The sequence below is a fragment of the Pyrus communis genome, chromosome 3 (assembly GCF_041283825.1).
Source record: "Pyrus communis isolate YQ-2024b chromosome 3, ASM4128382v1, whole genome shotgun sequence".
In the NCBI taxonomy this organism is placed as follows: Eukaryota; Viridiplantae; Streptophyta; class Magnoliopsida; order Rosales; family Rosaceae; genus Pyrus; species Pyrus communis.
Genome location: NC_142567.1, coordinates 27067486 through 27080436, shown reverse-complemented (window position 1 = coordinate 27080436; position 12951 = coordinate 27067486). Strand labels below are relative to the sequence as shown.

Below are 12951 nucleotides of genomic sequence, written 5' to 3'. Positions count from 1 at the left end.
CCAACGCATTCACGGCATCCTCATGCGCCTTGACCGACTATCCAAGTCCCACCAAATCTTCAAGCTCGACGCAGCGGAGATCCAAAGGCATTTCTCGTGGCCCAATGCGGCATAGAAGAGGTTGTGGTTGACGATGAGGCAGGTGATTGAGAGAGAGGGGCAGCGGGGCGAGAGAGCAGCGAAGCAGAGGTGGGAGATGGAGAGGTCGAGGGGCTCTAGATGGGAGAGTTTTTGGAGGAAAAGGTTGCGCAGAGAAGATGGGAGCGGGGGGAAGAAAGGGTGAGGGGGAGGAAGGTTGGGGGGGATGGGTGGGAAGGTTTTGGGGATGCAGGCGGGTGTCCAAGAGAGAGATAAGAGAGGCGAGAGAGAGAGAGAGAGGAGAGAGAGGGTGGATCCACAAATTTATATAAAAAAATAAAAAAAATTATTTTTTTAATTTTTAATTATTAAAATATATATTTAATTATATTTTAATCCAGTTGGATTAGTGAGTGACCCCAGTATCTAGCCACGTCAGCACTTAACAGAAAAACTGACAGAGGTATGACATTGGCACAAATTCGTAAGGTGAGGTATGACATTGTCATTTTAAAAAGATGAGGTATGAAAGTGTCGTGATACCAATAGTTGTGGTAGTTTTTTGTACTTTACCCAAACAAATATTATAAAATCTATAGACAAATGATAAGGGTAAAAAATATTTTTTTAAATATTCGTCCCTTGACCCGAACTGTATATATTTTACTACAACATTTACAGATCATCTTTACAAAAAAAAATTAGGAAAATTCAAAACTACTAATAGTAAAGAAAATGGACGGATATACAAGAAACATTAAATTTAATCAACGGTCATATGATCTCGAATTTTGATGATTTTTTGTAGACATGATCTTTGAGGTAAGACATAAAAGATAGATGATTGGAATCCTTGAACTACATTACTAAGAGGACTCCACATAAACGTGTGTCAAAATATATGTTAAAAGCGTGTGTCACCGAATCTTAACTCTTACACGTAGATATATAAGAGTAGAGGACATTTGGATAAGGCAACTGGGTGTAATGGTGGGTGTTGTGTTGTACATAATCATTTGAACAAGAATTAAACACGAGATCTCGAATGCATAAATGAATACGATTTAACTATTTTGAGCTACAAGCACTGCTCTAACAATTCATTCTTTTCCAAAATTTTCCCATCAAAAGAAATGAACAAAAAGGAAAATTAATGAAATAATGACCGGCTCTAGATAGTCCCAAAGATTATCCTTTCAATCCGTGTGACACAAGATAAGCCATTTTTCCCATCATCCAATCCAAACAGACCTCATCTTCCTCAAGACCTCAAACAAATGAAACTGATCACTCTTCCTCTTCCACTCCCATCCACCACCACCCTCCTCTCCCCCAAACCCCAACTCCTCCGCTTCAAATTCAAACCCCAATCATCTCTCCAGACAACTATCAACCCCCCAAAATCCCCATTTCCGCCAAATCCCAAGTCCCCTGTTATTATCATCGGCGGAGGACTCGCCGGCCTCGCCGCCGCCACCCACCTCAACTCCCAGAACACCCCTTTCCTCCTCCTCGAAGCCTCCGACGCCGTCGGCGGCCTCGTCCGAACTGACGTCGTCGACGGGTTCCTTCTCGACCGCGGCTTCCAAATCTTCATCACCGCTTACCCCGAAGCCCAGAAACTTCTCGACTACCAATCCCTCGACCTCCAGAAATTCTACTCCGGCGCCCGTATTTACTACGGCGGTAGTTTCCACACCGTTGCCGACCCCCTCCGGGATTTCTGGAACTCTGTCAAGTCCCTCGCCAACCCTATCGGATCCATTCCCGATAAATTGCTCATCGGATTGACGAGATTTCGTGTTCTGACGAAATCCGACGAAGAGATATTCTCCTCCGGCGATGAGGTCTCCACCATGGAGCTGCTGAGGGGAATCGGGTTCTCCGATTCGATCATCGCTCGATTCTTTCAGCCATTTTTCGGCGGCGTTTTCTTCGACAAAGAGCTCGAAACGACTTCCAGATTGTTCAATTTCATCTTCAAGTGTCTCGCCCTCGGCGACAACACTCTCCCATCCAACGGCATTGGCGCCATCCCACAGCAATTGGCCGCGAAATTGCCCTCTGATTCGATCGTTCTCAACTCCCGAGTCGCTTCGATTGATTTCAGCGGCGACGAGTCTTCGTCGCCAAGGGTGAGATTGGAGAGCGGAGAGGTTTTGAGAAGCGAGTTTGGAGTGATAGTGGCAGTTGAGCAACCGGAAGCGGATAAGCTTTTGGCGGGAAGGATAAATGGACTGGTCCGGACCAAACCGGCTCGAAGTACAGTTTGTTTGTATTTCACTGCAGACCGGGCCAACATTCCGGTTTCTGATCCGGTTTTGTTTCTTAACGGGTCGGGCAAGGGCATTGTGAATAACATGTTTTTCGCAACCAATGTAGCTCCATCTTACGGCCCACCCGAGAAGGCTTTGGTATCGGTATCGCTTGTCGGAGGTTTTGAGGATGTGACGGATGATGATCTGACGACTGAAGTTGTTCGTGAGCTCTCTGGCTGGTTTGGGGGATCAATGGTGGGATCTTGGAGACACTTGAGAACGTATCGAATTAAATTTGCACAACCAAACCAATGTCCGCCGCTCGATTCGAAGAGAAACCCTCGGGTCGGGTCGGGTGTGTATGTATGCGGTGACCATTGGACGACTGCCACATTTGATGGGGCGTTGGTGTCGGGAAAGAGAGCGGCAGAAGCTTTGCTTAGAGATACTGCCTTGACCAGGGTTGTTTAGGTTATGATTTCATGTTTTTTTGTATTTCTTATCATACAATGGCTTGTGTTTGTAAAGGGTTGGTTGAAGCGTTTCTAGTGAAAATAGTTTTTGAATTAATCCTTAATAAAATGTAAATAAATTTTGAAAAAGTAAGTGTTTTATACAAGAAGTATTAGTTACATGTTTCTTGCATGAAGCACTTAAAGTGTATTTAGAATCCGAAAACATTTTCGCTAAAAGTACTTTCAGTCATTTTAAAAGCATTTCCAAACGAGCATTAGTTTTTACATAGAGTAAACCATTAATATTGTTGTCTTTTGGATTACAACATTCAATTGAGGGTACATGTATAGTTGGAATATATATCTGGACCCAAAATTTGTATATTCTATTTTTCATAAAATATGGAATTTAAGATTAAATTTTACAAGAAGTCCTATCTTTCTTTTAGTTAGTAGTTTGAATTAGTTTTTCTTGTTGGAAGGAATTGGCTTGAACAACAAACATGCATAATACACTCATGTTATTGGAGAAATGTGAACATGTAATTTTAAACATAAATGTACAATATGTTCTTCTCATTATATAATTGAAAAGGTAAAACATTTAATTTTCTTTTAAAATATAAATTATGGTCAAATATAAATGGAGGACAAGGTTGATACTAATTAATATTTACTAAATATCGTTTCTCATATAAATAGACGATAAGGTTTATAATCCTACCATTTTTTTTGGAGAGAACGGGTGTAAGATAGAATGGCATTTCTTTAAAGTAATTTATCTTATTCCTTCAAGTTGGATGTAATTTTTTTTGTTTCATTCTTCAACATAACTTTGAATACATTTAATCATCCATTTCAACCAGTTGTAGAGACCAAACAAGATTAAATAGATATATGTGGTATCAGTGATGAATCCAAAATTTAAACCTTGGGAGGTCCCAGTGTTAAAGGTTTAAGTTTTTTAGATAGAAACAAAGCGCAAAACGAGCAAAAATAATTCAATTTATTCACTAAAACATTTCATTGAACACTTGGTGGGGTTTGTTATCGTCTACCGAACCAAGTTCTGCACATGTCAAAAGATATTCACATATGCCGAAGCAATATGATGAGTGCTATTGAGAAAATTTGTCGAGAGTTGTAAATGCAACTTGCAAGAGGCATTTCGTCAAACACCTGGTGAATACAAAAATGGCATGTACCAAATATTTAGAAAGTTCTTGAAATACCTTCACATATATATTTCTCGGACTCTAACTAATTTTGGAACCAACTTGGTCCCAATATGCACCCTCCATCACTGTGTGGTCTAATATAACTTCATTGAGTGACGCTATATAGCGGTGTGAACTATCTGACCTTAATGGATTGAGACAGAAATCGGACATGAATTTTCTTTAAAGAAAGGGATTGTAGTGCCTATGCCACGCTCTCTAATCTCTGTCAGACTATTATCCACCGGCTCTTGTAGCTTTGGAGTATAAGCTAAGTTTGCTTCCTGATCAGTCGTTAGTTTGGTTTTTGCCAGATCGATGGCAGCCATGCATTTCAAAATAAATTAAAGCTGTCGTTTAATTCTTAACCGTTCAATATTTCCGTTGGTCCCAATTAATTGACCCTTGACCTTACATCTGGTCACGGTGCTTTAGCCATTCAATATTTCTGCTAATTAGTCGTATTATATTTAAATCAAATATTTATTAACTTAGTAAACCCTGTCGTTATTGTCATTTTGTACTACGGTATAATGCTATTATTCTTTACATGAAAGGTGTTATGCGCTAAAGGTAAATTGAATCACGTTATTGCTAGTCTATTTTAAAACAAACTCACTATTTTTCTTTTAATGTATATAATATCGGTTGTTAAATAAAAGAAGAAAAAACTTGTCATTGTTGCCTTTGACGTGAAGAAGGTTTTGTTTCTAATCGTGGCAACCCGTTATTGACATTGGAATATAATATAATATACAAAAATTGTTATTGATCCTTTAAACTTTTTATTTTTTATTTTGAATTTTTATATTTAAAAAAAAATATATGCTTTTAAAAAGTGCAAAATGAATTTTTAGAATGGTAGCAACTTAATAATATATGAAATATAATATAATGGTCAATTGTTGGCTAAGCTTGTATTTGAAGTACTAATCGAAGTTAAGCAACCAAAGTAGGTGACATGTTATGATCATCTACTCGGTAAAATCTAGCTAGAAAAAAAAGGTGTGAACACTTTCTTAGTGATGGAGGCAGTCGCGAAGCCATCATGGGGGCATGGCTTGCTGGCTGCTGCTCCTTATGCTGGTTAAGGCAAATGAGATAAAGAGACATTTAATTATTATTTTTAAATTGACACGACCCAAAATTATGTCGTTTGTGTCTTGTTTCTCTTAAAAAAAGAAGTTAAACACGCTAATTCTCAAACAAGTTAAAGATTTATTAAACACTCAAATTCCTTTCCACTCATACTTCATATCTCCTGATTCAAAACTTTTTTGGTGTTCAAGTTCGGTTAGGCACCCTACATCACATTTAGTTGTATCACGAAATCCCAATTGTATTGATTGATTGATTGATTTGGAATGAATTGATAATTATAAGTAAAGTATTTTTCTCAACGACTTCTATTTATGACACATACATTGTTTTCATAAACGAAGTCAGAAATCTGTATAGATAGGGCATTCTCAAACAACAAAGTAACAAATTAAAAACAACTTAAGAGTTCACTAAACAAAATAGTTACATATTAATCCATAAGATTTTTCATACAATACATCCACTATCCCTCGACACGTTTTCATGTTTTGAAAGCGTTGCATAACAACTTCATTATCAATATCCTCCACACTTAATCATCATTTGATAGATTATCCAACCCCGAGGTACGTAAAAGAAGCTCAATCCAGGGCTTCGCCCCTGAGTCCTCCCTTTTGCAATCCAACATATGCTTTAATCCTTCTTTTTTTTTATTTATGGTCTTTCTCAAAGCGCTGCCTACCTAAACGTTTGCGGTGGCTCCTAAACTAACTTCTCTCCTACATCTAATTGCAACCAGGTACATCTGGTCCATTGTATACTTCCCTAGCGCTCGAGGCAAGGTAGAAATGTTGGGGCTGAGCAAAGACTTCAAAGTAAACCAATACCATAAAATATATCTTTCTATCAAATAACCATTTTATCATTTATTGATTGATTTTTATTCAAATTTTTAATCGATTCCGTTAAAATTCCATGACTGAAATTGTTCTTTTAACATTAACATTAGCAAGAAGTAAAAAATAGAGAAGGATTATCTATCCTCCTATTCCCATCCCCTCATCTCATACATTGCTTTTTGTTTTATTATCTCTATAAAAAAAATCAATATATAATGTTGACATAGCTTAACCGTGACCGTTCAAATAAGAGGGTATAGAAGAGTAGAGAGATTAGGAGGGTTAACTGAGTAAGGGCTGGTTTGGTATTGCTGTACTTTGAAAAAAAACTGCTTCTGCTGTGCTGTGAGAATAAGCAGCTGTGAAATAAAGCAGCAGAGTGTTTGGTAAACTTTTTTGTAAAAGTGCTTTTGAAAGAAAAAAAAACAGTATTAGAGTGTTTGGTAAACTTTTATGTAAAACAGATGTGAAAAAAGCCGGTTTTTCAAAGCTGGGTTTTGCAGCTTCTTGTTTTTGGCTTTTTTTCACCAAAAAATGTGAAAAAAAGCTGAAGCTGTGTGTTTACCAAACACAAAAACAGCTTACAGCTTTTTTTTTATAGCAGTTTTTTTCAGAATCACCTCAGTACCAAACCAGGTCTAAGAACATCCATCCACAGGCCAGGACTTTCCTAGATTGTATCACGGGATATTAATGCATCATGCCACGAAGGGGGACACATATTGTTGTCCTTTACAGATCGATATTCAAAATATGTTGCATCATTTCAGATGGTCGTGTACAGTGGGAAACATGCAACCCAGACGGCCAACACCTAAACCTTCATCCATGAAGGTTCTCATGCTTTCTACGGTAGAAATTCTACCACATACCGGATAAGATTGTCCTTAAAGTCTGCCTACATGGTCCAGAAAAATTCTAGTGTGTTCCACTCTAACATTATATAATTCAATATTTGACTTGAACCCGTAAATGTATGGTTTTAAAATTTTGGATATTTTTAAAAGCGTATTCGAAAATTTTCGCAATTTTCATCATTAATTTTGAACCCATAAATGTATGGTTTGAAAATTTTGGATAAAAACTAAAATTTTAATGGTTTTCAGCTTTTAATCAACTATTTATGTCTTAGGAGAAAGGTGAATGAAAAAGGGTGATGAAGAGGAGGAAGAAATAAAAAGGCTAAATTGTAGCAAAGGTTATTTATAGCATGAGTTTAATTTTCGTCTTTAGTCGTCGAATGATGTCATGTGTTGTACTAGTAGTCTTTTTCATTAGCTGTGTCAACTTTTCTGTTAAGTTGATGGACAAAGTAGAAATTTTATCCACAATATAAAAATTAAAAATAATTTTTTAAAGAGAAAGATGTGGCTCAAAGATTGAGGAAGAATTCCTTTATAAAATACCTCGTTATTTTTCTACAGAATTTTGTGCTTATGATTAGAAGTCCTTAAGAATTGACTAAAAGATTTAAGTTTTAATTGATTTTTGTAGAGATGATCTTACATAGTGATTTTTAATATAAATAGTCCTGATCATAAGCACAAGCTTTTCGCTTTTTAAAATAAATTAAATTTTTTTTATGTATAAAAAGACCACTACACTCTTAAATTTGACGGAATGACCACTCATACAATACAAAGTTAAGTTAGAGAACGGGAGAAATTAATAAGAGAGTTTAGGAACAAAAACTAAATATGAGGCAGAGTTCATAAACCTTTGTTGCCACGCACTCAAATAAAAATTAAGGAATGAAAATAAAATCGTAAAAAGTATTTGGTGTTTAGCTATCATTTTGTGTGTCTTTCTTTGTCTTTACTTCTAAATTTCTCCCACCATCTTTCATCTAACTTCTTGATCCAACTAACAAAAAAAAGTTAAATCATAAATTTAAAAAAAAAAAAGTTATCAAACGAGTGGTACAAGTTAATAAAAATACTAACCTAATAGTTTTTCTAATCACATTCATACCCTTTGTTTGCCTGGTTCCCATCACACGAGGACCTAAGGGTGGGCACGGTGCGGTTCGGTGCGGTTCCACTCCTAAATTGGAACCGGAATCGAAATATATTAACGGTTCGATTCGGTGCGGTTCCACTTAAATTTATGACTAGAACATTACGGTTCGGTCTACACCGGTTCCGATTCGGTTCTTGCCGGTTTACGGTTCCTAATAATAAATTATTTGAACACCAAATCATTATGCATTCAAATACATCTTCTAAAACTGATTACATAAAGTTGCATACAACAACAACACATCTTTTTTAATGCAAATGTCTTTGGTAGTGGCACCAAGTCAACAAAAAGAGACAACTAAAATACATATACACTGGTCAATCAGTCAACAAACAAAAAAATGATGAAACAAATTGCAAGTTTTCAGACTTCAGAGAGCAAGCAAGAAGCAGCAGCTCCTGTACACAATTTTTCAACCTATTTTTCAACCTATTATACCATGACATGTGTGTGTATATATAATTTATTTATTTATTATTAATAAAACGGTTTGGTTCGGTTCGGCCGGTTCTTGGTCATTCGAAACCGGAACCGGAATCGGTTTGAACGGTTCAGTTCGGTTTTTCACTCAAAGTTGACTTTTCCGGTCAACACGGTTTTTTTCAGTTTTTTTTCTTAAGGTTCAATGCGGTTTTGCGGTTTGGCGGTTTTTATGCCCACCCCTACGAGGACCCCAAAAGAAAAACTCGAACCTGGCCCTCCCCTAGTAAGCAACTCGATCGAAACCCTAAAATAATAAAAAAGAAAGTTAATGAAAACGACTTGAATATTTTGAGTTTTAACGATAATGACAAAATAAAGGGTAAAGTGAATAGTACCAAGATTGATTTTTCTAGTGTAAAAATTTAATTTTTCGTTAAAATCAACAGCATCTTAAGCTTTTCGTTAAAGTCCAAAATAAAATGCAAAACGTGTGTATAAGCCTAAAAAAATATACTTCCCCAAAAGCAATAGGTTTCAAGATGAGCTCGAGTTGTTCTCGAATACAAATTAAGCAAACAATAGGTTTGAATACAATTAGAACTACAAGGTCAAATTCACTTAACGTGTAAAACTAAGCGTTGAAATTTTAAAACCCTAAAAAATTGCAAAACGTGTCTCCAAGCCTAAAAAAAAATATACTTCCGACAAGCGTCAAAAGAATAATTTACCTTGGAATTACAGTTCCACACGTGTGTAAATATTCTATTTTTCGCCGGGTAGAGAGGTAGCCAAGCAAGTGTTCTTACCGAAGTCACCTTTTTTTTTTTTTTTTTTTTTCACGTGCACGTTGGAGTTAACGTACAAACGCGGACGGCACGACGTGTCAGTATTCTACAGAACTGCCGTGTTGGGCCCCCAACCTCCGTCAAGCTATTCACAAAACCTACAACACGTGTACGGCAATTACTTTTCCAGACAAGTCCTGCCTACCACTTATTAAAAAAATATTATTTTGTTTTTCTTAATAAAATAAAACAAATTCAAACAAAAAACCGCCTTTTGCTATTTTTTAATTTTGGTCTCGCAGCAAACCCCGAATAAATAAAAACCGAACAAAATTATTGTTTGGTACAAAAAATAAAATCAGGTATTTTTTTATTTAAAATAGTTTTTAAAAATCACATAATTTCTTATTTTAATTCATGAGATTTAAATTCAACAAAAAGTATCATCTTTAAATAAAGTTAATACAAGAGAAACTAAATGCGTAAATAAAAGTTTGTAAACTAAATGATATGAAAGTAGATGATTAGATTATTAAAAAAATAATATTATTTATACTAAAGGGAAGGAGATGAGTTTAGTCTCACAATGAGCTAGGAATAATGTGGTTCAAACTCGCATTTGACGAGAATCGAATCTAAAACCTCTTACTTATAAGTGAAGAGGAATACCATAAGACCGTAATAATAAATAACATTATATTATTACTTAAACGTTGATAAATATACTCAATCTTATTGGTGACACGTCATTGACTTGGTAGACTTGGTAAATTTAACCTTCTTATCATTATCCCAAAAACGTTGAATGGGTGGTTTTTTTCAAACTAATAGAGAATTTTCCAGAAGAACCAAAATGTTATCTAATTAATTACAGAAGCAATTTCTATAGATTTTAAATTTATGAGATCACAGTAAATAATTATGACAAGCTGCCTATTTAACTAAAAAACCATAAAATTACTCTCCCGCGTATGGAAAAATATCTCCCTTTAAGTTAAAATGCTTCCACCGAAAGTCTCTCCATATTTTTCTCTCCTCCCACTCCTCCTCGTTCCAATTAAAACTCCCAACGTTCCTCCTTCTGACAAAAATAAAAATCCCCAAATTCTCTCTCTTCCAAGCTATCAAAACCCACAGCCCTGACCGACACGATTACCCCGGTTCGATCTCATCTCGGCATCCCATGATGCCGGGGAGCGAAGAACGACAGCCGCTGCTGGTGCCTGCGCCGCCGCAGCAGCAGCAGCGTATCCCCGACAATGCCCTGTTCGGGAAGTACGAGCTCGGCAAGCTCCTCGGGTGCGGCGCCTTCGCCAAAGTCTACCACGCCCGCAACGTCCTCACTGGCCAGAGTGTCGCCGTGAAAGTCATCAACAAGAAGAAGCTCACCGGCACCAACCTCATGTCCAACATCAAGCGCGAGATCACCATCATGCGCCGCCTCCGCCACCCCAACATCGTCAAGCTCTACGAGGTCCTCGCCTCCAAGACCAAGATCTACTTCGTCGTGGAGTTCGTCAAGGGCGGTGAGCTTTTTGCCAAGGTGTCGAAGGGGCGGTTCTCGGAGAATCTCAGCCGGAAATACTTTCAGCAGCTCATCTCCGCCGTCGGGTACTGCCACTCCCGCGGGATCTACCACCGCGATTTGAAACCCGAGAATTTGTTGGTTGACGAGAATGGGAATTTGAAGGTCTCGGATTTCGGGCTCAGCGCCGTGGCCGACCAGATCCGACCCGACGGGCTCCTCCACACGCTTTGCGGGACCCCTGCTTACGTGGCGCCGGAGATTTTGACGAAGAAGGGATACGACGGCGCGAAGGTGGATGTGTGGTCGTGCGGCGTGATACTGTACGTTTTGAACGCCGGATATTTGCCGTTCAACGACCCCAATCTGATGGCGATGTATAAGAAGATTTACAAGGGCGAGTTCCGGTGCCCGAAATGGATGTCGGCGGATCTGAAGCGGTTTTTGGGTCGGCTCATGGATACCAACCCGGCGACCCGGATTACGATCGACGAGATTTTGAAGGACCCGTGGTTCAGAAAAGGTGGGTGCAAGGAGATCAAATTCTACGACGACGATTGTTCGATGGACGACGCCAAAATCGGCGGCGAGGAGGAGCAGAAGGGCGTGACGAGCCTGAACGCGTTCGATTTGATTTCGTTCTCGGCCGGGTTGGACCTGTCCGGGTTGTTCGAGTCGTCGAGCAGCAGCCCTGCGGAGGACGGCGAGCGCTTTATATCGGAGGAGACGGTGGAGAAGGTGATGGAGAGAGTGGCCGAGTTTGCCAAGGCGGAGAAGTTGAGGGTGAGGAGGAAGAAGGATTGGGGACTGGAGATGGAAGGGCAGAATGGAAATTTATCAATTGCTGTGGAGGTTTACAGATTGACGGATAATCTGGTGGTGGTGGAGGCCAAGAGGACGGGCGGAGACGCCGCGCCGTTCAAGGAGATGTGGAAGAACAAGCTCAGGCCTTATCTGATTTGCCCAAATGATCAAAGCATCTCATCGTCCATATCAACTCCGTCGTCTTCTTCCTCCTCGCTCCCTTGCCCAGTCAACGAATGTTGATCGTGGGTGTCGAACGACAGGTCGTTTTCTGGAGTGGCAATTAAAATTAATCAAGTAATTAATAAAAAAAAAATGAAAAAAAAAAAATTGGTGATGGTTTTGTTGTGTTTGTACTGGGAAATAAATAAAAACGCAGGATTACAAGCCGATTTTGTAATCTGGGGTTAATGCTGGGATTAGCGAGAAGATATATGTGTATGTACAGGTGATAATATGTAGCCTTTGATAGGCCTCGTCAACAGAGGATGAAGGGTTAGATTCAAATCGAATCAAAACTCTGACTCTTTTTGCAATGCATCTTGTATAATTGTATTAATTCATTCTTTTTATGATTTCAATTTCTGTGTTTGTATTTGCCTGTTCGTATTAATTTCTTAGTCGTTGGTCTAATGACATGTTTATTTATTTAGAACGTGATCATAAAGTTTTGATTTCTAACTGCTTGTACGAAACTAAAACTAGAAGTGTCTCACAACAAAAACTGAGATTGAACACCGGAAAACTCGTAATGAAAAAGTCTATCAATTAAGGATTTTGATTGGTTAGGGCTGGTTGATTACATACGTTTTCATTTTCTTTCTCGTTCATAACTTTCTCAATTCATGATTTTGTCCATTCCGAATAAATAAACACGATAGCAAGAAAATCTGAATCCCAGCTCAAATTTGTTAAACGTGATGTTCACATATTGGAATGGCCTACCAAGTTTTAAATTGATTTAAATCGGTAGCCTAGCTGTAAATTGTGGGCAAAATGATTGAAAAATCACATGCGGTAGTCTGACCGGACCAATTATTTGGTCCAGACTGGTTGGAAACTTGGAATATTTGCCAATTTGCTAGATTTTAGGACCCAGTTTCATGTGCCACAATGCTATGCATCATTTTATTATTTATTTTATTTGTTGGAGTGACGTTTTGATGCCTTGTTTTGTGTTAATTGCTTCAATAATTCATCAAGAAAGTGATTAGGTCAGCCAGCAATTATACGCAATGATACAAGAAGGGACATAAACAAAATTATGGGCATCAATGATGAAACAAATAATTTCAAGGAGAAATGGCAAAGCAATTTTTTTTTTAAATTGTTTTTTCTGTCACCTTACAGTTTAATGTTAATTTTCGCTTCAACATTATAAAATATTGTGCCAAAACTATGAGATGACAGAGAGTGAATGCATAGAATCCCCTTATCATTTCTCTCA

General features: G+C 38.0%; 2 protein-coding genes across 2 annotated transcripts; both read left to right on the top strand.

Moving 5' to 3' along the window:
* Positions 1–1130: 1130 nt before the first annotated feature.
* Positions 1131–2968, top strand: LOC137716590 (FAD/NAD(P)-binding oxidoreductase family protein). The gene has a single exon (XM_068456037.2). The coding sequence runs from the start codon at positions 1356–1358 to the stop codon at positions 2805–2807; it is 1452 nt and encodes a 483-aa protein (XP_068312138.2). The 5' UTR covers positions 1131–1355; the 3' UTR covers positions 2808–2968.
* Positions 2969–10049: 7081 nt separating this feature from the next.
* On the top strand, positions 10050–12085 carry LOC137715470 (CBL-interacting serine/threonine-protein kinase 11). Its single transcript, XM_068454811.2, has one exon. It carries the CDS (start codon positions 10359–10361, stop codon positions 11745–11747), a length of 1389 nt encoding a protein of 462 aa, XP_068310912.2. The 5' UTR covers positions 10050–10358; the 3' UTR covers positions 11748–12085.
* Positions 12086–12951: the final 866 nt, after the last annotated feature.